Below are 25,043 nucleotides of genomic sequence, written 5' to 3'. Positions count from 1 at the left end.
CGATAATGTTTATTATATCTTGGTCACCACCACACAGTTGCACACACACACCATAGAAGTATTTTTGTGCATAGGATGGGACTTGTGGGTCTGAAAGGTAAGAACAAATATACAATGTTGTAAGCTATGCAATAGGAATATATACACAGGAAATAATGGCATAGCATCTATACAGGGATATTCACATAACAGCATAAATACAGTATTTACAGCAGTATATGTATAAATATCTCGCAGAGAGCGAGATAACTAATTACTTAAGACAGGTGAGATTTATGGCACTCTCTGGTGGAGCTCTGATCTGTGTCTGGTGCCACAGAGGACAGTCTGAAACTTGGCCATGGCTTAACAGTAGCGCGAACTATGAAAACGCAGCGGTAAAGTGCGCATTCATGCTATAGGAATTAACCATATCTAAACAATAACATCTACTGCAAAACACATGCATTCAATGACATACAGGCACTTATAAACGACACGGAGTATCTGAAATGTATATAAACTGTAGCAGTACTATACAGCTACAGATGTAACAATGTAATTAGGCCACAGGAGGTTGGTGGCATCTTAATTGGGGAGGACAGGCTTGTGGTAATGGCTGGAGCGGAATCAGTGGAATGGTATCAAATAAATCAAACATGGTTTCCATGTGTTTGATGCCATTCCATTTGCGCCATTGCAGACATTATGAGCCGTCCTCCCCTAAGCAGCCTCCACCTTAGGCCTAAGGTAATTGCTTTCAGTCAATCACCATTGTAGCATTAACCCTCTGGCCAATAAACCCCACCACTCACTTATTGGATGCACGAACAATCTTCCTCAAACACACTGATAACTTGGTGGGCAGACAAATTTGCGTCTTCATCTGCCGACAACGATAGCCACTCCACAGAGAGATATTTCACCGGATGTATAAATGTGAAGCATCCGCTTGGGTTTCTACTCACTACCAAATATGGTAGTGAGAGGAAGCCCAGTGGCGGGCTGTGGGAGAAGATTGAACTAGATGGATTTTGGCCTTAGTTCTGCTAATTTTCTCATCGATGAAACATTTGATCTCAATACAATTTTCTGTTCCCAAAACTAAAATGTGTTACGAACAGAGTGGACTACGTTTAGTAGACTTTACCCTTTGCCAAAGTAAAAAAAAAAATAGCGTTGTTTAGAAGGAGTGCAAAGGCGAATTGAGTTAACACACACGCGCACTTCACGTTCACTAACGGAAATATGCGCATGTATGCTAGAACGCGCCAATAGGATCTCGCTAGCTCGTGCTTGGCTCTGCCCACCTCCTTGCTTGTTCAGCCCACTATGACTCATTTGTTCCTGTTTGAAACGACGGGCTTTGGTCTATCTTGGTTTAGTTATAAAAGCTTTGGCCACTCTGACCTGGAGTGGGAGGGGTCAGAGTCCAAATGTGCATTCGACCACTCTGATTGGTGGAAACCAGGAAGCCGTGATAGCTGAGACGAGAAATCACCCTAACTGGACTTTTGGGAAAGTCACACGCACACGCACAGGCATGGCCTTTTTATTTTCTTTCACTTCAACCAAATCTAACCAAAAGCTTCAATTGCTATCAGCAAAAGCAGACAAAACTGTTGTGTATAGAATAGTACTGCAGACTTCTTTGGTTTGCAGCCTCTGGTTTTACCCGCACTCCCTTCCGTTGGGATACAAAAGACACACAGAAAATGGCGGAATTTGAGGACGAAGGACTGCCCAAAAAAATGCAGGAGAACTGAGACGAAGAGGAGCTCAAAGAAGATATTGATGACTCCTATGCCAAATAGGATGCAAGATGTTGCAAGTTCTGAAGAAAAGCTAATTGAAGAGGTTAGAAGGTACACAAATGTGTACAACACCTAATTGAAAGACTATAAAGACTTCACCATGACCAACAACAGCTGGAAGGAGATAGGATAGCCCAAACTCTGAGAGTAGAAGAACACATTTGCAGGAAGAAATAGAAGACATTGAGAGAGACGTTAGACTGAAGAGGAAAATGAAGGGGAAGAGTGGGGATGCAGCATCAGGAATACAACCACAAATACTCACCACACTGTCCTGGTTGTCTGGGTTCATAAAACACAATGAGACAGAGTCAAACTATCCAAAGGTAAAGACCACTTCTACTGTAAATAAACTTCTCTAGCCTAGATCACTACCCAGTGGACAAAACATGGTTGAAAATACTTCAATATTACTATTTTTATGACGTCTTATTCTGGTCGCAAACTGGTTGAAAATGAAGGTTTTACATATTTTTACTGACCAGAATCACGTCTTTTTCTGACCACTATATGACCAGTTGGTCATAATTCTGACTGATCTGACCAGCTGGTAATAATTCTGACCACTATATTATGTGCTATATTATGTAGCCTACTGGTCATAGTTAAGACCATCATAACCTGGTAATGACCACCTGACTACAGCTTATTACCTACTGTAAAAGTAAAATGGGGGCGGCAGGTAGCTCAGTGGGTAAGAGCGTTGTGCCAGTAACCGAAAGGTCGCTGGTTCTAATCCCCGAGCCGACGAGGTGAAAAATCTGTTTGTGCCCTTAAGCAAGGCACTTAACCCTAATTGCTCCTGTAAGTCGCTCTGGATAAGAGCGTCTGCTAAATGACTAAACATGTTTAAAAAATGTAAAAAGTATTGCTGAGGATGAAGTTGGATATTGAAAACGTTCATTACATTTCTATTTGTTTCCAAGGGCACCAATTCAAGTTGAAATCTGCAACATATTCTTACATTTAAAATAGATCAAGCAATGGCAAAAACAAATCTGAGCACAGAAGGTGATCTGGAGCGTAGTGGTCTTCTTGAAGAGTGGTGTGATGGGTCAGATCTGCAGTGAAGAGAATCAGCGCATTACAACTTTATCATTTTGAGATTTTAAAAGAACTAGAGAAGGACATTCCTGAATAAACTTTGTAGACTCAGCTGGCTAAATATATTTATTTCCATGTGTAACAGGTCAAAGAATTACAGATTTTTGCAACCGTTCATTTTCTATTTTTTATTTTATTTTGTGAGTTGATTTCACCAAAATATTGTATTGTTCAGCATTTCGTGTAGTCTACAGATATTGGGAGAGTTAGTTGTGTAAGTGCGCCCTCTAGAGTTGGTTTGGTTATATGCGGAGGGAGGTCATGCTTTTCTCAGTCTGCATTGTACTCGGCTGGGAGAGGTATGTATTCACTTCGGCGTGACATAAACTTGATATACCTGTTAAAACTAAAACGTTTCAGTGCACATAGTAACTTGTATGTATATTATATGATGAGTGTACGTACATTTAATCAAGCTGTGTCGTGAATTTAGACATTTTTGAGAGTTGAGAAATTGCTAACTTAGCTAACCTCGTGTTCTGTTTAGCTGTAAGTTAGCAATCATCATTCTATCCTCTTGTATGAAGCTCACGTTGTTCTTTTTATGTTAGGCGGATTCTGGTCGAGGGTAGAGTTTTGAACATTTTCTCTCTTTGATGTTGAACAGGTATGTATTCCCTATATCAGGTTAAAAATGTGTTCATTTAAAATGTTTTCATGTATTGATTAGTGTTTAATGGCACTGAAAAGCTCAAATGTGAAGGATTACATGTTGCTTCGTGCATATTACTGTATGTATTACCCATTTGAAAGATGGTTTATGTCATGTTGCACAGTATTAATGTAAAGGCTAAAAGCTCAGAGTTTTTGGCAGAGATAACATGAATATGACACATACATAAGATATACACCAGATGCAATGTTTATTTTCCAATGATGTTGTATTTTATTCCTTGTATTTTTGAATGTGATTATATTGAGTCTGCATTGTACTCGGCTGGGAGAGGCGGATTCTGGTCGAGGGTAGAGTTTTGAACATTTTCTCTCTTTGATGTTGAACAGATTGAGAGAGTTGTACACAATAAAGTGCCTTCAAGTACGCCAGTGTCTTGTCTTCAGTGCACCGGAACACAACGCAGTAGTCGGCAACGAACAGACCGCGCCGGCTACATTGGTGCCGTGACCCGGATATCTTCGCTTCAGATCATCGCCAGGGTGATCGCCGGTGGTTGCTGTGACGAGTAGGAACCTCTTCGGAACGTTGACAAGTATAAGGGCAAACATTAATGTGTAAATTGTAGCTCTTAATTGCTTACCTCAGCTACTTCTATCATTGTACAATTTTTTTTTCATATTCACATGTTCTGGTGATTCACATATCATTACCATAGTCTATTACAACTTTCTATTTAAAAAAAAAAAAAAAAATGGCTGATGGCAAGGATGCGCAGACACCATTTAGTGTTGGAGATGCTGCAGGGGTAAGCCTGGGGAGGGGCAGGTTTATGAGTATGGTGGAGAGCACGCCGGTTAGGGGGTGCTGGTATACTAGGCAGACCTGTACTCTCGTCCACACGCTTACGCACTGATGAATATTCCCCGCACCACACATGCGTAGCTTAGGAGATGCTCCAGACATTGCAAGCAGCGTTAGTTCAGTGGGTTGTCCTGCATTTTCATACACTCACACCCAAACAGATGAACGTTCTCCACGTCAGCCAGTGTCTAGTTCACATGTGAGTTCTGCAGACCTAGGGAGTCTCATCACACAGTTAGCTCATGAAATAGGAGAGAACATTGCTAGCCAATTACAGAGATCTGTTGGTAGTGCAGATAACCAAACCACTCCTACGCCTAGCCTGAACTTAGGATATGGACAGTCTGATTTGAACATGACAGGAGTAAAGTTAGTCATGAAGACAGATGTCAAAGAGCCGCCGTACTTCAGGGGTGATGGAACAGACAAACACACAGTGCATGAGTGGGAAGAGATTATGAGCGTTTACCTGAATAAGAGGGGTGTACACCCGCAAGAGCACTCCCAGGAGATAATGTCAAGACTAATGGGAAAGGCTAGAGACATTGTTAAAGTTACCCTGCGCAGTATGCCATCGCTGCAGCCAGCTGAGAACTCCAAGCTCGTCTTTGATATTCTGAAACAACATTTCAGTGAGTTAACCTACTCCTCTATGCCTTTAGCAGATTTCTATAACACACTTCCTCTGGCTGGAGAAAGTCCCATGGACTATTGGATACGCTTGAACAAGGCTGTGGATGTCGCAGATGAGTGTCTGAGAAGGCAGGGGCGAAACATTGAGGACCCCTCTCACGAAGTCACAATGATGCTGGTGAAACACTGTCCCGACCCCGCTCTTGCAAGTGTCCTAAAGTGCAAAACAGCTGAAAAGTGGACAGCAAATGAGATTCATGAACACCTCGTTGAACATCAGAGAGAGGCTAGAACAATGTGTCAAGCCAAATCTTATCGGCCAAAGAACATTGGTGCACATGCTCAGGCATTAACCACAGAGACAGTCGCTGCTGAAAACCCAACAGACCTTACTGGTTACCCAAAGGCAATGGGGCTTCCATCCTCTCCTCAGACAGAGAGCATCTGCATGCAGTCTCTCATTGGCTTGCTGGACCGTGTGCTAGAGCAGACGGCACACACAACAGCAGTCGTGCCACCAAGCAGGGGGCCAGCAGCCATTGTTCAGAGTAGATGTAAAGTCTGTCAGTCTGCCGAACATTCAACTACTGCACACTGTAGACAGGCGAACCTCTGTATGGGCTGTTACAAGCCCGGCCACTGGAAGAGAGAATGCCAACAGCGCCGGCCAAGAATTAACGCTCAGCCACAGTTAGCGCACACACCACCTAACTCTGAGCAAGTTGGAGCCAGTTTAAACTAGATAGCTCACATACGGAAAGGGGATGTGTGAGCGTTGAAGATTCAACCCTTGAAGAAAGTGAAGAATTGAAGGAGATGTATGTCAATGTCTGTAAAGCAATGTCTGATAATTGCACGGTAATTGTTCAGAAAATTCACAGAGTTGAGACGTTCAGTGAGTTATTTCACGCACCGGTGACAGTTAATGGCTGTGCTCAGTTGCAAGGGCTCCTCGATACAGGCTCAATGGCCTGCACGATAAGTGAAGAGGCAGAGCAGAGACTACTATCGGATAGCGTCTTGACCCCACATCAAGAACTCTCACAGCATATCATCCTTGTTGGCTGTGGAGGAGTACAAGTGCGCCCCAAGTGCATGTATGACATGGAACTAAGTCTGTATGGGGTAAAGTGCATGGTCCCAGTTCTGGTGATCACTGGTCAGAAAGACGACATAATAGTAGGCACCAACATGTTGAAACGTGTACTGCATCAGCTGAAAAACGAGAACAGTTATTGGACACTTATCTCGAGCAACACAAAAGGGTCTCCAGATGGCGAACAGTTTCTAGAAATGATGACCAGTCTCACAAGATGGAGGGGGTGAAGATGTCCCAGGAAAAGTAGGGACAGTGAAGCTAACTCAGGCGGTGACTCTCCTTCCCAAACAAGAGTACCTGCTGTGGGGAAGACTGCCAAGTAATATACCCAAGTCACCTGGGAGTACAGTTATGGTGGAGCCTACAACCTCCAGGTGTGTGCCTCGGGGCATTATGGTGGGGAGAGTGGTAACACCGTTATGGGGAGATGGCTGGACTCCCATGAAAGTCACTAATATCTCAGACAAACCACTCACACTGAAAAGGAACAGCAAGCTTGCGGACGTCTCTACTTGTGTTGCAGCTGAAGATCTCACACTGTTCCAGGGTTCCTGTCAGAGTGATGCTGGCTCTGTTGGAGTGACTCATGTGAAACAGGACGACAACGGTGACCTGAAAGACAGACTGCAGAAGTCTGGTCTAGGAAATGTCGACATTGATCATTGTGAAGCGAGCCCCTCCACCAAGCTCCAACTTGTGACATTGCTGGAGAAATATCAGGATATATTTTCAAAGCATAATCTTGACTGTGGAGAAGCCAAGGGCTTTGCCCATAGGATCCGCCTCACTGACGACCGTCCCTTCCGTCTTCCATATCGCAGAGTGCCGCCAGCCCACTATCAAAAGCTGCGCCAAGTTCTCACCGAGATGGAGGAACAGGAAATCATACGGAAATCAATGAGTGAATATGCTTCTCCACTCGTGATGGTTTGGAAGAAAAATGGCGACCTCCGGATATGCACAGACTTTCGATGGCTGAATGCAAGAACTATCAAGGATGCTCATCCTTTGCCCCATCAATCGGACTGCTTGGCTGCCCTTGGCGGTAATGCTGTCTTCAGCACCATGGACCTCACGTCTGGATTTTATAACTTGCCCATGCATGAGGAGGACAAAAAGTATACCGCCTTCACAACACCATTAGGCCTGCACGAGTATAACAGAATGCCACAGGGGCTTTGCAACAGTCCAGCGTCCTTCATGAGGATGATGATGAGTATCTTTGGCGATCTTAACTTCAGCAGTCTCTTGTGCTACCTAGATGATCTCTTGATATTTGCCCCCAATGAACAGCAGGCCCTCAGCAGATTAGAGGTTGTTTTCCAGAGGCTACGGGAGCACAATCTGAAGTTGAGTCCAAAAAAATGCCATCTGTTGCGGAGATCTGTGAAGTTTCTCGGACACATCGTTGACAGTGACGGTGTTGCTGTTGACCCAGAGAAGGTCGAGGTCATCACCAAAATGTCAAAGAGGGACTTGATGGAAGATGATGGCTGCACTCCTTCAGTTCGCAGAGTGAAGTCGTTCCTGGGGATGGTATTTTATTACCAACACTACATACCAAATTGCTCCTCCATCGCAAAACCCCTGTTTGCTCTCACAGCTGGCCAGAAACGGAGAGGAAAGGCCGGGAAGTACAGTCAGAATGCGGGAGTCTACAGAAAGCTCAAACCTGCGGATTGGACCCTTGACTGCGATTCCGCTTTCGCCGGCCTTAAGGAGAAGCTCCTGAATTGTGTGGTCCTTAGCCATCCAGACTTTTCTAAGCCCTTGGTTTTGTCCATTGATGCGTCTCTTGATGGCCTTGGGGCAGTTCTGTCCCAGATACCAGAAGGAGAAACGAAGGCACGCCCGATCGCCTTTGCCAGCAAGACCCTCACTGGCTCACAAAAGAGGTATCCTGCTCACCGACTGGAGTTCTTGGCGCTCAAATGGAGTGTTTGTGAAAAATTCAGCCACTGGTTGAAAGGCCACACTTTTACAGTGTGGACCGACAATAATCCTTTGACCTATATAATGACCAAACCAAAACTTGACGCTTGCGAACAGAGGTGGGTGGCAAAGCTTTCCCCCTACACCTTCAGTATCAAACACATTCCTGGGGTAAAGAACATTGTGGCAGATGCCCTGAGTAGAGATCCGTTTGCTAAATCAGTGAGCCAAAGGTTGATCAGTGAGCCCTATGGAAGTCTTTTGGCCGAGGCGGAGGGAACCAAAGAGGAGAAAGTCCAAGATCTCTTCCGGAGTAAGACCCAGTGTCTCCAGGCACTTGATGCAGGGTGCTGTGTAACTATGGACCCCACTCAAGACAGGCTGGCCAGCAGTCAAGAACCCTCTCATGTGAAATCTGCTTGTGAAGCTCATGTAGAGTGGGAAAGGGGAGCAGAGATAAGAGCAACACAGTTTCTCAATGTTCTTCCCCAGGCGGTGCCCTCAGAACAAGACACACTTCCAGCCCTCTCCATCGGCGAGCTGAGGCACAGCCAGGAAATAGATCCAGTTATCAGGGAAGTCCTGCCACTCATTCAGAGGGGTGAGCCACCACCTAGGCGAGGGAGGAGGAGGTTATCTCTTACGACCCAGACACTGTGCAAGCAGTGGCATCATCTAAAAGTCCAGGACGGAGTCCTATATAGGGTAACCAAAGACCCATTAAGCAGAGAGAAGAGGTATCAGTTTGTGCTGCCTGCTAGCTTGAAGGCCAAAGCTCTCGCTGGTGTGCATGACTTCGCTGGGCATCAAGGGCAGGCTAGGACAGCACACCTCGCCCGACAGCGTTTCTTCTGGCCGCAAATGGGAAGAGACATCAAGGAATATGTGAAATGCTGCCAACGCTGTATCCTTGCAAAGACCCCTGAACCAGCTGCCCGAGCTCCCTTGGAGAGCATTCGCACTTCGGCACCCATGGAGCTGGTGTGCATTGATTTTTGGAGTGCTGAGGACTCTAAGCAAAGATCTGTCGATGTGTTAGTCATAACAGACCACTTTACAAAATTGGCTCATGCCTTTCCCTGCGTAAACCAAACTGCAAAGCAAATAGCGAAGAAGTTATGGGATAACGTATTCTGCATCTATGGTTTCCCAGAGCGAATACATTCTGATCAAGGGGCCAATTTTGAAAGCAAACTCATAGCTGAACTCCTCAGCCTCACAGGGATTAAGAAAACACACACAACAGCATACCATCCCATGGGAAATGGGCAAACCGAAAGGTTCAATAGGACACTTGGCAGTATGTTGCGTGCCCTACCCCTGACAGCTAAGCAACACTGGGCCCAACAGATACAGACTTTGACTTTTGCGTATAATGCCACCACTCATGAAACAACTGGATATCCTCCATTCTATTTGATGTATGGTCGAGTGCCCAGACTCCCAGTAGACATGGTCTTCAAACAAGTCTTGAGGGATCCAGTCGTGGTGAATTATAAGACCTATGCAGAGAAACTGATGGCGAACCTCCATGTGGCTGCCGACATAGCACAGCAGCATGCGAGGAAAGGACAGCAACATCAAGCTGATGGCTACAACAAGAGAGTTCGTGGAACCCACTTGAACGTTGGCGACCGAGTTTTGTTAGCTAATAAAGCAGAGAGAGGGAAGAGGAAGTTAGCGGATAAGTGGGAAGCCACTATGTATACCATCATAGACCGGAACCCTCAGACTCACGTTTACAAAGTCAGAGACGAAAGTGGGAAAACAAAAGTTGTTCATCGGAATTTGATGTTGGATGTGAGCTTCTTGCCCATGCCAGAACTAAGCGATGAGGAGATGAATGGAGCTGCCTCGGATGTGGCCAGTGAGCTTCAGCCTCCTTCTGTTGATGCTTTGAGTGGCCTAGCAGTAGATGCTTCTGAGGACCGTACATGTTCGTGGTTAAACGCATCCTCTGACTCTGAGTCTATTGGAGAAGCTGATGAGTCTGAGATGGAGAATGAGATGCCCCACTCTCTGTCCAGGAAGTCTGTTCAACTGACACCCACGAGAGCCCAGTCTAAAGAGGTCAGAGGCCAAGGGGAAAATGAATACTCACCTGTGAGAGACTTGTCGGATTCCAGTGACCCCCTGATTTGCACATGACTGACACTGACTCTGTTGCCCCAGTTGATGTTCCTGACTTAGATGAGACAGGGTCTTCGGACGTCAATTCACCTGTTACACTGATTGATAGTCAGATACCCTCCCAAGTACAAGGGTTTGAAAGTCAGGTTGTCAGAACACGTACTGGCAGGGTTGTTAAGGCAGTCGATCGCTTGATAGAGAACATGGTGCAAAAACCACTCACCAAGGGTTTTGTTACAGGAGTCAAAAGGTCACTGTCTTTCCGTTCTTTATTTTAGATACATTTTTGAGATTAAGATATTTTTCTTTATTACCAGTAGTATGACCTGAGTCATGAGATGTTCATAATGGAGGGAAAGTGTTCCAAGATTTCATATGATGTATAAGGCATCATATTCACTAGAAGGGGCAGTAGCCTGATCAACTGCTGTTTTCTTTTAACTTACTTTGTAAGTAGCTTTATACGCTGTATATGGGAAATGGAGTCCCAGGGCTATCTTGGACCAAGTGGACAAGAGTTTTATTCTATATGTTTTTGGTTATTTTCCACCCTCGAAGTGTGAAGGATTTTGGTGAAATTAAAGAGGGGTGAATGTAACAGGTCAAAGAATTACAGATTTTTGCAACCGTTCATTTTCTATTTTTTATTTTATTTTGTGAGTTGATTTCACCAAAATATTGTATTGTTCAGCATTTCGTGTAGTCTACAGATATTGGGAGAGTTAGTTGTGTAAGTGCGCCCTCTAGAGTTGGTTTGGTTATATGCGGAGGGAGGTCATGCTTTTCTCAGTCTGCATTGTACTCGGCTGGGAGAGGTATGTATTCACTTCGGCGTGACATAAACTTGATATACCTGTTAAAACTAAAACGTTTCAGTGCACATAGTAACTTGTATGTATATTATATGATGAGTGTACGTACATTTAATCAAGCTGTGTCGTGAATTTAGACATTTTTGAGAGTTGAGAAATTGCTAACTTAGCTAACCTCGTGTTCTGTTTAGCTGTAAGTTAGCAATCATCATTCTATCCTCTTGTATGAAGCTCACGTTGTTCTTTTTATGTTAGGCGGATTCTGGTCGAGGGTAGAGTTTTGAACATTTTCTCTCTTTGATGTTGAACAGGTATGTATTCCCTATATCAGGTTAAAAATGTGTTCATTTAAAATGTTTTCATGTATTGATTAGTGTTTAATGGCACTGAAAAGCTCAAATGTGAAGGATTACATGTTGCTTCGTGCATATTACTGTATGTATTACCCATTTGAAAGATGGTTTATGTCATGTTGCACAGTATTAATGTAAAGGCTAAAAGCTCAGAGTTTTTGGCAGAGATAACATGAATATGACACATACATAAGATATACACCAGATGCAATGTTTATTTTCCAATGATGTTGTATTTTATTCCTTGTATTTTTGAATGTGATTATATTGAGTCTGCATTGTACTCGGCTGGGAGAGGCGGATTCTGGTCGAGGGTAGAGTTTTGAACATTTTCTCTCTTTGATGTTGAACAGATTGAGAGAGTTGTACACAATAAAGTGCCTTCAAGTACGCCAGTGTCTTGTCTTCAGTGCACCGGAACACAACGCAGTAGTCGGCAACGAACAGACCGCGCCGGCTACACATGCTACTAGTTGAACAAGTTTGTGGCAGTTATAGCTTAGAGATGTCTTTAAAAGAGCAACTTGCTCATATACATACTTTGCGTCCCCCTCCACCACAGAGGTCAGGGGCATATTTTAGGACATTCCAGAGGGATCGCAACACGTTAACCTCCTGAGTTTTCTGGCTTTTCATGACACTTACTATAAGCATAACAATTGAAGAAAATACATGTACAATTGACATAATGTGGGCATGCAGGACAGGACAGAACAGTAACACAGTCAAATATCTTTAACAGTCAAATCTACAAAAAATCTACAATTGTGTATGTCAAATGTCTCAACTGCTCACATTTACTTACCAACTACAATGGAGCACACACGAGTGGTAGCAAAGGCATGTTTTTTCCTCTGTCCCTTCATATTGAAGTGGGACATTTAATTCATTGGTCATCAATCTGAAACATTTTAATAAAGAGGATATCAAAGTCCCACAATTAGGACAGCTTGGCAGTCTTAAAAAAAAGTGATGTCTGTCATTTCATTTCTGTAACAAACCTTGTTAGAAATGGGTGTAATTGGCAAACCTCTTCCCCTTCTCTGCAACTGCGCACGTGTTTGAGTGAGCGACGGAGAATGGAGAATATGCAAGAGAGAAATGGGAGAAACTTTAAAGTTTACATGACTCACCAAGGGAGGTGTCTGTTGAATCGGGACACAAGGGTTTTGCACCTGAAAAAAAAATTGTGAGTTAAAATAGGATTTTATTTGCTTTACAAACATATATTATTAGAAGCGGTGCTATTTCAGTCGGATCTACTTACACTAAGATCAGGTAATCATGGGCAGCTGAATAGTATGTCTCTTGGGGACTCCAGTCTCAGTGAGACCTGATGCAGAGAAACAACTTTAATGATCATCAGCATAGCTAGTACAAACCTAGCTCTTACCAAGCAGGTTAGTAGGAAACAATACACATTGAAGATGAGTATCAAAGAGAAAAAAAACTAAATTTTGCACACAAAACTTACTGTCAATGACTATGGATTTAAGGAGGGGTGGTTCTGTTCTCTCCTTTCCCTGGGATGTGGCAGAACATGTCACTGGTAACTGAGTGGGTGGGCAAGCACTGCTGTAGAGGCCATGCATGCATCAGGTCATTGACATGTTTCAGGAACTGTAAAGACAGACGAATCGTGATTAACCATTACCTAAAGTCTTCACTAAGTTAGACTTATGCCCCGTTTACATTGTGACATTTTTCATTATGCCGTACGTCATCTTCACAGAGTCTTGCCCCGCTACTGAACGGACAAGTGTAGTGTTTGTAACGCAAGCTGGAGAGAGCCTGTCTCTTGTCAGAAATCACATTTATTTTGGGAAATTGCTAAATATGACCTTTTCATTCAAGACAGGATAAATATTGTTTCAGGTAAAACATGTTTTGTTTAGTTACTCTTTCCTCAACTTGTTTCTCTAACTTTATAGCAAGTCAAGCTAGCTTGCACTGCAGAGCAGCTAACTAGCTAGCTTAAAGCTAGGCTAGGTTGAAGATACCATTGTAGCTAGCGACCTCCACCTAATAAATATCAAAAACAAACGTAATTACCATCACAAAGTAAATGGGAGGCAACAGTCATAATATAATTGGCTTAACAGACAATGTGTATTATTTAACATGAAACATAATTAGATCTGAGAAATTAAGCTAATTAATTGTACCCAAATTGGCCATTTTAATTTATTATAGTCAATAATTATAGTACCTATCCGATTTGGACCAAACTTTTTCTAACAATGAGTAAGACATGAGGAATCCAAATAAATTGTCAAAAGCCACCCACGGACACCCCACACCAATCCCACCCCAACAACAAGTATATTGCACCTGAATTTCTCTATGTCTGACCAGTAGTATGGAGCTGCAGCTCTGAGTACTGTTTCTTCATCCTATGTAATGTATTCTCAGTGAATCTGGTGCTGTTTTTTCCCCGCCTGTTCAGAAAAATGTGTCATGGAAGTTGTTAGGTTTATGTCCCATCCAACATCCTGATATTACCAGGTTCTGACCACTAGATGGTGCTGCTGCTGCTATTAGGTTAACAAAGTTACTGTACACAGTATGTTAATTGCTTAAAAACTTTAAGGGTATAAAAGTAATATTTTCAGGGTCAAATTCAGGTGCAATACATTTTGACTAATTGATGGAAATAAAACGTGCTGCACAATAAACAGTGCAATTAGCCAACACAGACAAAATATTACCATTAGAAGCTAACACACACAGCAAGCTACCAGATAACATTAATTAAACAACCATTATTTCATTGTACTGCAGTTTTACTGCATTTCAACGGCAGTGAATTTTTGTAAGGGTGTCCTGTATTATTGTGCATGTTTAACTTACAGTACCAGTCAAAAGTTTGGACACACCTACTCATTCAAGGGTTTTTCTTTATTTTTACTATTTTCTACATTGTATAATAATAGTGAAGACATTAAAACTATGAAATAACACATGGAATCATGTAAAAAACAAAAAAGTGTTAAACAAATCCAAATATATTTGAGATTCTTCAAAGTAGCCACCCTTTGCCTTGATGACAGCTTTGCACACTCTTGGCATTCTCTCAACCAGCTTCATGAGGAATGCTTTTCCAACAGTCTTGAAGGAGTTCCCACATATGCTGAGCACTTGTTGGCTGCTTTTCCTTGCGGTCCAACTCATCCCAAACCATCTCAATTGGGTTGAGGTCGGGTGATTGTGGAGGCCAGGTCATTTGATGCAGCACTCCATCACTCTCCTTGGTCAAATAGCCCTTACACAGCCTGGAGGTGTGTTTTGGGTCATTCTCCTGTTAAAAAACAAATGAAAGTCCCACTAAGCGCAAACCAGATGGGATGGCATATCGCTGCAGAATGATCTGGTAGCCATGCTGGTTAAGTGTGCCTTGAATTCTAAATAAATCACCAACATTGTCACCAGCAAAGCACCCCCACACCATTACACCTCCTCCATGCTTCACGGTGGGAACCACACATGCGGCGATCATCCGTTCACCTACTCTGCGTCTCACAATGACAGCGGTTGTAACCAAAAATCTCAAATTTGGACTCATCAGACCAAAGGACAGATTTCCACCGGTCTAATGTCCATTGCTCGTGTTTCTTGGCCCAAGCAAGTCTGTTCTTCTTATTGGTGTCCTTTTAGTAGTGGTTTCTTTGCAGCTATTCAACCATGAAGGCCTGATTCACGCAGTCTCCTCTGAACAGTTGATGTTGAGATGTGTCTGTTACTTGAACTCTGTGAAGCATTTATTTGGGCTGCAATCTGAGGTGCAGTTAACTCTAATGAACTTATCCTCTGCAGCAGAGGTAACTCTGGGTCTTCCTTTCCTGTGGCGGTCCTCATGAGAGCCAGTTTCATCATAGCGCTTGATGGTTTTTGGAACTGCACTTGAAGAAACTTTCAAAGTTCTTGTAATTTTCCAGATTGACTGACCTTCATGTTTTAAAGTTGTTTCTCTTTGCTTATTTTAGCTGTTCTTGCCATCATATGGACACACCTGTTCAGACTCCTGAGTGGCGCAGTGGTCTAAGGCACTGCATCGCAGTGCTAACTGTGCCACTAGAGATCCTGGTTCAAATCCAGGCTCTGTCGCAGCCGGCCGCGACCGGGAGACTCATGGGCGGCGCACAATTGGCCCAGCGTCGTCCAGGGTAGGGGAGGGAATGGCCGGCAGGGATGTAGCTCAGTTGATAGAGCATGGCGTTTGCAACGCCAGGGTTGTGGGTTTGATTCCCACGGGGGGCCAGTATAAAAAAAAAAAAATGTATTCACTAACTGTAAGTCGCTCTGGATAAGAGCGTCTGCTAAATGACTAAAATGTAAATGTAAAAATGAAATGCATTCCAGGTGACTACTTCATGAAGCTGGTTGAGAGAATGCCAAGAGTGTGCAAGAGGGTGGCTTCTTTGAAGAATCTCAAATATAAAATATATTTTGATTTGTTTAACACTGTTTTGGTTACTACATGATTCCATATGTGTTATTTCATAGTTCGGATGTCTTCACTATTATTCTACAATGTAGAAAATAGTAAAAATGAGTAGGTGTGTCCAAACTTTTGACTGGTACTGTACATGCTGGTAGCCTAGAACAAATGTTATGGAAGTGAATGTGCATTTCAATTGGTTGGACTTTAACTACGAAAAACACTGTGGTAAAAGCAGTAATAGCATCAGAGATTCTCTAAATTAGGGACCATCTCTGATAGCTATAGGTCTCAAACGGAATAGGCCAGAGCCCAGTGTGTTGACTGGGTACAGTATGCCACGAGACCCTAACCCGCTTTGGTGCGCTCTGCCAACTGTGCTAAGCTGAATAATGCAAACGCTGCTGAAAAAGAACATTACTCCAATTGTAATAATTGTAATGGTTCTAGTGTCTCATATCCAATGGATGCATGGCCCACAAACACTATGCACTTGTTTATATAGATTGGTGTCTATTAATTGAGTAGCATTTAGATAACTGGTTAGTAGTTCAATCAGATTTCAACCAAAAACCAGATATAAACCCAAATAGTATATTTTTAATGACATCAAAAAGATTAAAATAAGTCTTAATCTTGTTGTGATCTGGTTATAAGACGTCCCGACCAGATTTCAACCAGATAAATACATCTTTATCACGTCGTATGTCCACTGGATAGCTTATGCTATAGTGATCTCTAGAACTAATGACAAACAAAAAAGTATCATGTTGAGTGGGGATGCAGCATCAGTAATACAACCAGAAATACTCACCACACTGTCCTGGCTAGTCTGGCATCATAAAACACAAGGAGACAGAGTCAAACTATCCAAAGGTAAAGACTACTACTGTCAATGAACCTTCTCTAGCCTAGATCACTAGCCTATGCAATCAATATGCTATATCATGGTGATCTCTAGGCCTAATGACAAACAAATCATCATTATCATGTTGATACTGCAAGGTATTTCAAATTATTAGAACTACCTACTATTGTAAAGATATGTAAACCTAGGTTATTTGTTTTGCCATTTATTGTATGCTATCTATTGTAATTCAGACTTTAACCATATCGAAAAGTAGGCTATATTATCTATTACAAAATTATTGTTGTTTTAGAGAACTAACGATACTAGTTAGGCCTACTAGTAATTCTGCTATTTTAAATGTATTTCCAGGCAGAGGAGATGGACACCCCAGAAGACCTGCAAGAAGACAACCTGATCGAGCAGGAACATTTCCATAGTTCTAATAATGAGAAGCAAGATGGACATTTGGCAGTTAGGAGGAATGTAATATTAGAACGAACTAAATTCAACCAAAGACAACAAGAAGCAGGAGAGACAGCTGATGATTTTATCACTGCACTTCATTGTTTGTCAGAACATTGCAGTTATGGAGCTCTGCTCAGTGAGATGATAAGAGACAGACTAGTTGCAGGCTTACGTGACAGAAGACTGTCCGAGCAATTACAAATGGACCCAGAACTAACACTGGATATAGCTGTCGCACGCATTCGTCAAATTGAACTTGTGGAAAAGCAACAGGACCTGCTGGAGAATACTTTCAAAACTGCCAGCAGTGCGGCAAATGTAGACAGTGTGCGCACACAGCAGAGAACATTCAGAAAAGTTAGAGGGAGCAAAAGACAGCAGAGGAAAGTACAAGCTAGAGAACCAGGAAAGAGAACACCATCACATAGCAAAACAATGCAGGAGAAGGAAGAGGAGCCCCTAGATACTGATGACTCTGATGAGTGGATCGAGGGTTTCAGTCCTGGAGGAGAGAAGCCACACTACTGCTCCGACTGCAGTAAGAGTTTTAGAAAAGTGAGGGATCTTATAAGACACCAGCGATTACATACCGGAGAGAAGCCTCAACGCTGCCCTGTTTGGGACAAAAGTTTTGCTCGATTAGATAAGCTTAAATTACACAACAAAATACATATGAAAGAGGAACATAATGTCACACATAACCATCAAACTGAACTGAATGTAGACCGTGTGCACACACAGCAGAGAACAGCCAGCAAAGGCAGGCAGAAGAGTAAAATTCGAACTAGAACACCAGGGGAAAAAATTGTCCAGTTACAGCCAGGCAAAGACTTGCCTTGCAAAAGTTCAGTTAGAAAGAATCAACACTCTGAAAAACTGCAACTACCCCAAAAAACGCAGGAGAATGAAAAGGATCCTGAAAATACTTCTGATGACATGACCGAGAGTTTCAGGACTGTAGAGAAGCCATACGTCTGCTCCGACTGTGGTAAGAGCTTTAAACAAGAGACTTGTCTTATAAGACATCAGCGAACACATACAGGAGAGAAGCCTTACAACTGCCCTGACTGTGAAAAAAGTTTTGCTCGATTAGATAATCTTAAATTGCACCAAAAAACACATATGAAGGAGGAATGTAATTTCCACTGCTCTGACTGTGTGAAAAGCTTTGTCCGATTGAAGCAGCTTGAAAAACATCAGCTAAGACACAAGAAAAGTTTAGAAAGACACAGGAGAACACATTTGAGCAAAAGACAAAAGTTTCTCTGCACAATATGCGGGAAGGAGTGTCGCAACATGAAAACACACATGCGAGTACACACTGGAGAGACACCGTATCACTGCACTGTGTGTGGGAAGAGTTTTCCATATACAAAATCGTACCAAAGACACATACTAACACATAATACTTCTGGAGAAAGAGCAACCTATCCTTGTTTGGAATGCGGAAAGACTTTCACTCGCAGAGATGGCATGGTGAGACACGTGAGGAGGGTTCATACTGGAGAGAGAAATCATCAGTGCAGATACTGTGAAAAACGATTCTTTCGAAAACATACACTGAAGATACACATGCTAGTTCACTCTGGAGAGAAACCATACCAATGCTCTGTCTGCGGACAAGGCTTCTCCCAAGATGGAGACAGAAAACGCCACGAGAAGAGGCACTACTCTGGTGTCTCAGATTTCCTCGATCTATAATGCAGAAGTGGTGTTTGGCATTGCAGGAACCCACCCAATCATTGTGATTTGGCAATCTAATAATCTGTTAACTACAATGTTGGTGGCCTGGAATTGCCACCACAGACTGTAGAAGAGACACACAGACTGTTGCTGATACAAGACTGAGTATTACTGTCTTTGGATAAATCGAACGTATGCATCATTGTATGCGTAGACACTTGACAGAAATGGTAACAAGGTGAATGTTGAACTTTTTTTGCACACATATCCAGATGATGCTGCGTACCATTTAGCGCAATGACACTCAGTGTGTTCGAGGCGTCAGACCAACAGCGTCATCTTGTTTTGGTACAACAGAAGTACATTCATTTCCAATGGAATGTTGCATTTGCCTTGCAGAATTGCGTTGCAGTGCGTTCTGTGTGGCACATTCGGTGTATGCATCAAATTGCATGCGGAGACTTCACACAAATAGTAGCAGAAGGTGAATGTTGAACTTTTGCACACATATTCAGTACAGATGTTGTATGACATCATGAAAAAAGTTTAACTGTAGAATTTATTACGCAGCATTGATGCATTAACGCATCGAACACACCGACTGCGTCATTGTGTTTTGGTACAGCAGAAGTACATTAATTTCCAACGGAACGCTGCGTTTGCCTTGCAGCATTGCGTTGCAGAGGCAGTTGCAGTGCATTCTGCGTGGTTCATACGTTGGATTTATCTAACATGCATCAAACTGTATGCGTAAACGGGTTGACAGAAATGGTAGCAGAAGGTGAATGTTTAACTTTTGTTGCACACATAGCTAGATGATGCTGCATACTACTTTGCGCAATGACGCAGTCGGTGGGTTCAAAGCGTAACGCTGTTGGTCTGATCGAGGTGTTGCGCCTTGATCACAACGATAGCGTAATTGCGCAAAATAGTACGCAGCATCATCTGGATATGTGTGCAACAAAAGTTCAACATTCACCTTCTGCTACCATTTCTGTCAAGCCATCTACACATACAGTTTGACGCATACGTTCCAACGTATGCACCACACAGAACGCACTGCAACTGCCTCTGTAATGCTGCAAGGCAAATGCAGCGTTCTATTGGAAATGAATGTACTTCTGGTACGGGTATTCTGACACGGCCAGTATCTCAAGTTGAAGGCCAACAGGGGTACTGCAGGCTGGTGGTAGCAACTAAATTAGCAACATATGTGTGCGATTTTTAAATAATCGGTTCAAGCACATAAAGTTACATCTGGTGTAATAGAAGCAATTATTGGTACCATGATTACCCCCCCCCAAAAAAACTACATGAATATTGACCACAAAGATGAACATTTTCTCATTCACTATAATGGGGGGTGCTGCTTTCTGGAAACAGCATGCAGTATGGCAGGTTGGCCATGAACTTCATGGCTTCAGTGAGAGGGGGCAGTCCCAGTGGGCATACGGCGTGATAAAGACGTATTTTACTGGTTGAAATCTGGTTGGGATGTCTTTATAACCAGATCACAACCAGATTAAGACATCTTTTTCATGACGTCTATTTGATGTCATGAAAATACGTCTTATTTTGGTTGATATCTGGTTTTTGGTTGAAATCTGATTGAATTACTGACCAGTTATCCAATCTATATAAAACATGGGCATAGTGTTTGTGGGCCATGCACCCATTCCATATAAGACACTAGAACCATTACAATTATAACAATTGGAGTAATGTTCTTTTTCAGCAGGGTTTGCATGATTCAACTTAGCACACTTGGCAAACAACGGTTGGCAGAGAGCACCAAAACGGGTTAGGGTCTCATGGCATACTGTACCCAGTCAACATGCTGGGCTTGGGCCTAATCCGAGACTGGAGGGACTCGACATGGACTCGGACTCAGGGGGGGCTTCATGCGGTCTGAGCTTTTCCCAAGTCCGGCAGAATTATATTACTCTGGACTCTCTAATGGTAACATGGCCGAGTCCACTTCAGCTTACCTGGCCTGATTAACTTTTTCAGGAGTAGGGCCATTTGAGGTTTTTATTTGGCAGGTGATGAAATAACAATTTTTAAAAACAAATACATGTGATATATTTCACCCTAAGTCATGGGAATTTGCTAGGTCATTAAAAAGTATTTTTTTCCCCCTATAGCTGTCAGAGATAGTCCCTCATTTAGAGAATCTCCGACGCTATACATGCTTTTGCGTTTACTACAGGCTATGGCAGTATTTTTCGTAGTTGCAGTCCACCCAATTGAAAAGTGCACATTCACTTCCATAACATTTGTTCTAGGCTACCAGCATTAAAGATAAACATGCACAATAATACAGGGTACCCTTCCAAAAATGCACTGCCATTAAAATGCAGTAAAAATGCAATACAATTAAATAATGGTTGTTTAATTAATGATGTCTGGTAGCTTGCTGTGTGTGTTGGCATCTAATGGTAATATTTTATGCGTTAGCTAATTGCACTGTTTATTGTGGTGCACCATTTTCTTCTGTTCCACTTAATGCTGTTTTGAAGTTCTATTATTTACTTTTATTTAACCTTTATTTAACCAGGTTAGCCAGTTGAGAACAAGTTCTCATTTACAACTGCGACCTGGCCAAGATAAAGCAAAGCAGTGCGATAAAAACAACAACACAGAGTTACATATGGGGTAAAAAAAACATAAAGTCCAAAAATACAACGGAAAATATATATACAGTGTGTGCAAATGTAGCAAGTTATGGAGGTAAGGCAATAAATAGGCTATAGTGCAAAATAATTACAATTAGTATTAACACTGGAATGCTAGATGTCCAAGAGATTATGTGCAAATAGAGATACTGGGGTGCAAAAGAGCAAAATAAATAACAATATAGGGATGAGGTAGTTGGGTGGGCTAATTTCAGATGGGCTGTGTACAGGTGCAGTGATCGGTAAGGTGCTCTGACAACTGATGCTTAAAGTTAGTGAGGGAGATAAGAGTCTCCAGCTTCAGAGATTTTTGCAATTCGTTCCAGTCATTGGCAGCAGAGAACTGGAAGGAATGACGGCCAAAGGAGGTGTTGGCTTTGGGGATGACCAGTGAGATATACCTGCTGGAGCGCAGACTACGTGTGGGTGTTGCTATGGTGACCAATGAGCTAAGATAAGGCAGGGATTTTCCTAGCAGTGATTTATAGATGGCCTGGAGCCAGTGGGTTTGATGACGAACATGTAGTGAGGACCAGCCAACAAGAGCGTACAGGTCACAGTGGTGGGTAGTGTATGGGGCTTTGGAGACAAAACGGATGGCACTGTGATAGACTACATCCAATTTGCTGAGTAGAGTGTTGGAGGCTATTTTGTAAATGACATCGCCGAAGTCAAGGATCGGTAGGATAGTCAGTTTTACGAGGGCATGTTTGGCAGCATGAGTGAAGGAGGCTTTGTTGCAAAATAGGAAGCCGATTCTAGATTTAACTTTGGATTGGAGATTCTTAATGTGAGTCTAGAAGGAGAGTTTACAGTCTAACCAGACACCTAGGTATTTGTAGTTGTCCACATACTCTAGGTCAGACCCGTCGAGAGTAGTGATTCTAGTCGGGTGGGCGGGTGCAAGCAGCGTTCGATTGAAGAGCATGCATTTAGTTTTACTAGTGTTTAAGAGCAGTTGGAGGCTACTGAAGGAGTGTTGTATGGCATTGAAGCTCGTTTGGAGGTTTGTTAACACAGTGTCCAATGAAGGGCCAGATGTAAACAAAATGGTGTCGTCTGCGTAGAGGTGGATATGAGAGTCACCAGCAGCAAGAGCGACATCATTGATATACATGGAGAAAAGAGTCGGCCCAAGAATTGAACCCTGTGGCACCCCCATAGAGACTGCCATAGGTCCAGACAACAGGCCCTCCGATTTGACACATTGAACTCTATCTGAGAAGTAGTTGGTGAACCAGGCGAGGCAGTCATTTGAGAAACCAAGGCTATTTAGTCTGCCAATATTATGGCTAAATTTGTTTTCAGAATTGAACAAATAACACGTAGGCCTATGTCTATTATTTTAATATAATACCACCAGGATTTACAAAACCCAATTTTTATAGCATTTCCATAAATAATTAGTTGCACCTGAATTTGACCCTGAAAATATTACTATTATATTTTCCCATAAAGCTTTTAAGAAATTAACATAATGCGTGCAGTAATTTCATTTTAATTTTAGTAGCTAAATAAGGAGGTATATCAGTTGCGGCTTGGATTGGAATCAGTGCGTCGCAAGCAGTAAGAGATCTATGCAAGCAGGCAGCCTGCTGAAGTGCATCGGTCAACATTCCATACAGCAGTTGGGACAGAGCGCAAGTAGTCTACACAACAAAAGAGCTGGAAAACAAAGACAGTTTGTCGAAAAGATTTGACTGCTGTCGTAGTGTTAGAAATTGCGTAATTCAAATCTGGTATTGGAATAAGAATCAAGAGATCTTCAATCCAAGCTTAATTTATTATATGCAAAATGTATGTATGATAAGTATGAAGGTTCGTATATACGGGTCCGCTGAGATACCACGCAGGGCACTCAGAGAACTAAAACATTGTTTACAGGTTCTTTCTCAAATACTCTGACAGAGAGTTCCCACCTCTTCTGTTGGCCAATCAGAGTAAAGGACTGAGTGTGGTTTAGACTTTACTCAGCCAATCCGTTGGCGCACGGGTTAGTCCCACCCCTTGGCGCTCCACCGTTCCCAGGCATAAGTTTATCATAACAACCTGTAGAGTCAGCACCCAAAATACTGTACGTTCCTACATCCAAGGACGGTTCACAGACAACGGTTCACAGACAACAAAGAGGCAGTGTTTGTATCTGTAAGAAATACATGTCTTATCTGTCCTTCCCCTAACGTTCCACACATGAATCACAGCCTGTTATGTGAAACAATTTATATCAGTATAGTACAAACCTATGCTCCTCATTAATGCATTCCTTCTAAGCTATTCATCACTTCAATCCAATTATTAGAAAACAAATCCCAACAGTAGTCCCTGTTCTCTTGCAATCTTGTTTTACCTTTGTAAGTAAAGCAGCGGTTTGTTGGGGAGAAGTACATCAAGGAAATATGTTCTAAACAGATATCAAAATGGATTGTGGTCATTGTAGTTAATTACCACGTTTCTGAGTTGAACTAGGTTAAATATTTGCTTAATAAAACCTACAACTCCCGTTAGCCCAACGTCCCACAGTTCTTGACTTGATTTCTGACTTGAATGATTTGATTTCTCTAGAGAAGCAGTGCGTTGGGCTCACACACACAAAAAAGCTAAATGCAATTCAAGTAATTGAAGCGACGTCGGTTAATTAGTTGTTTAATAATGGACCCCCCTGTTCTGTTGTGTCCTGCATGCCCACATACTGCCAATCGTTAATTTATTTTCTTATATTTTTATGCTTATAGTAAGTGTTATGAAAACTCAGGAGGTTGGTGTGTTGCGGGCCCTCTGGAATATCCTAAAATATGCCCCTGCCCGCAGTGGTGGAAAAGGACGCAAAGTATGAGCAAGCTGCTCTTTTTTGAAGACATCTCTAACGCTTCGAACACACCGACTGTGTTTTTGCGTTTTGGTACAACAGAAGTACATTAATTTCCAATGGAACGCTGCGTTTTCTTTGCAGCATTGCGTTGCAGAGGCAGTTGCAGTACGTTCTGTGTGGTGCATACGTTGGATTTATCGAACTGGTAGCAGAAGGTGAATGTTGAACTTTTGTTGCACACATATCTAGATGATGCTGCATACTATTTTGCGCAAAACACAGTCGGTGTGTTCAAAGCATAAAGGTGGCTGCAGGGTTTACATGTGTAGATCTACCCGCTTGCATGTTCGTGGGTGTAGTCGTTTGTGTAGTCAGTATATATCCACTAGCGGGCTTGGGGAGCCAGAGTAGTTTCCCAAGCAAGAGGGGCAGAAGCACTCTTTTTTTGCTTTAGCTAGCGACCATATTTGAACTTCCGGATCCGGTGTTATATGCCTGTTTTTATACAACAGTTGGTTCTAATCCTGAATGCTGATTGGTTAAAATCGCATTCCAGTCAGTGTCTATTCCACAAAATGATTCTCTTCACTGCAGATCCTTGATGAGGATCTACCTCATCACACCACTCTTATTAATCATTAATCAAATAAAACATTGGGCATTTATATACTGTGTCCCAGTCTTTTCTATGCATGTAATGGCTGTGGGTGAATTATGAAACAATTACTGTATGCAGATGTGCGAAAAATTGTGGTGTAGATTTGTTTTTGCCATTGCTTGATCTATTTCA

General features: G+C 42.5%; 1 protein-coding gene across 1 annotated transcript; it reads left to right on the top strand.

The window, feature by feature from the left end:
- Positions 1 to 16,615: 16,615 nt before the first annotated feature.
- On the top strand, positions 16,616 to 24,855 carry LOC121560561 (zinc finger protein 391-like). The gene is made up of 3 exons (XM_045216150.1): positions 16,616 to 16,647; positions 16,991 to 18,074; positions 24,848 to 24,855. Exons 2-3 carry the CDS (start codon positions 17,000 to 17,002, stop codon positions 24,853 to 24,855), a joined length of 1,083 nt encoding a protein of 360 aa, XP_045072085.1. The 5' UTR covers positions 16,616 to 16,647; positions 16,991 to 16,999.
- Positions 24,856 to 25,043: the final 188 nt, after the last annotated feature.

Source organism: Coregonus clupeaformis, unplaced genomic scaffold (genome assembly GCF_020615455.1).
Source record: "Coregonus clupeaformis isolate EN_2021a unplaced genomic scaffold, ASM2061545v1 scaf0620, whole genome shotgun sequence".
NCBI lineage: Eukaryota > Metazoa > Chordata > Actinopteri > Salmoniformes > Salmonidae > Coregonus > Coregonus clupeaformis.
Note: the sequence above shows the minus strand (reverse complement) of the source record. Positions and strands in the feature narration are given on the sequence as shown.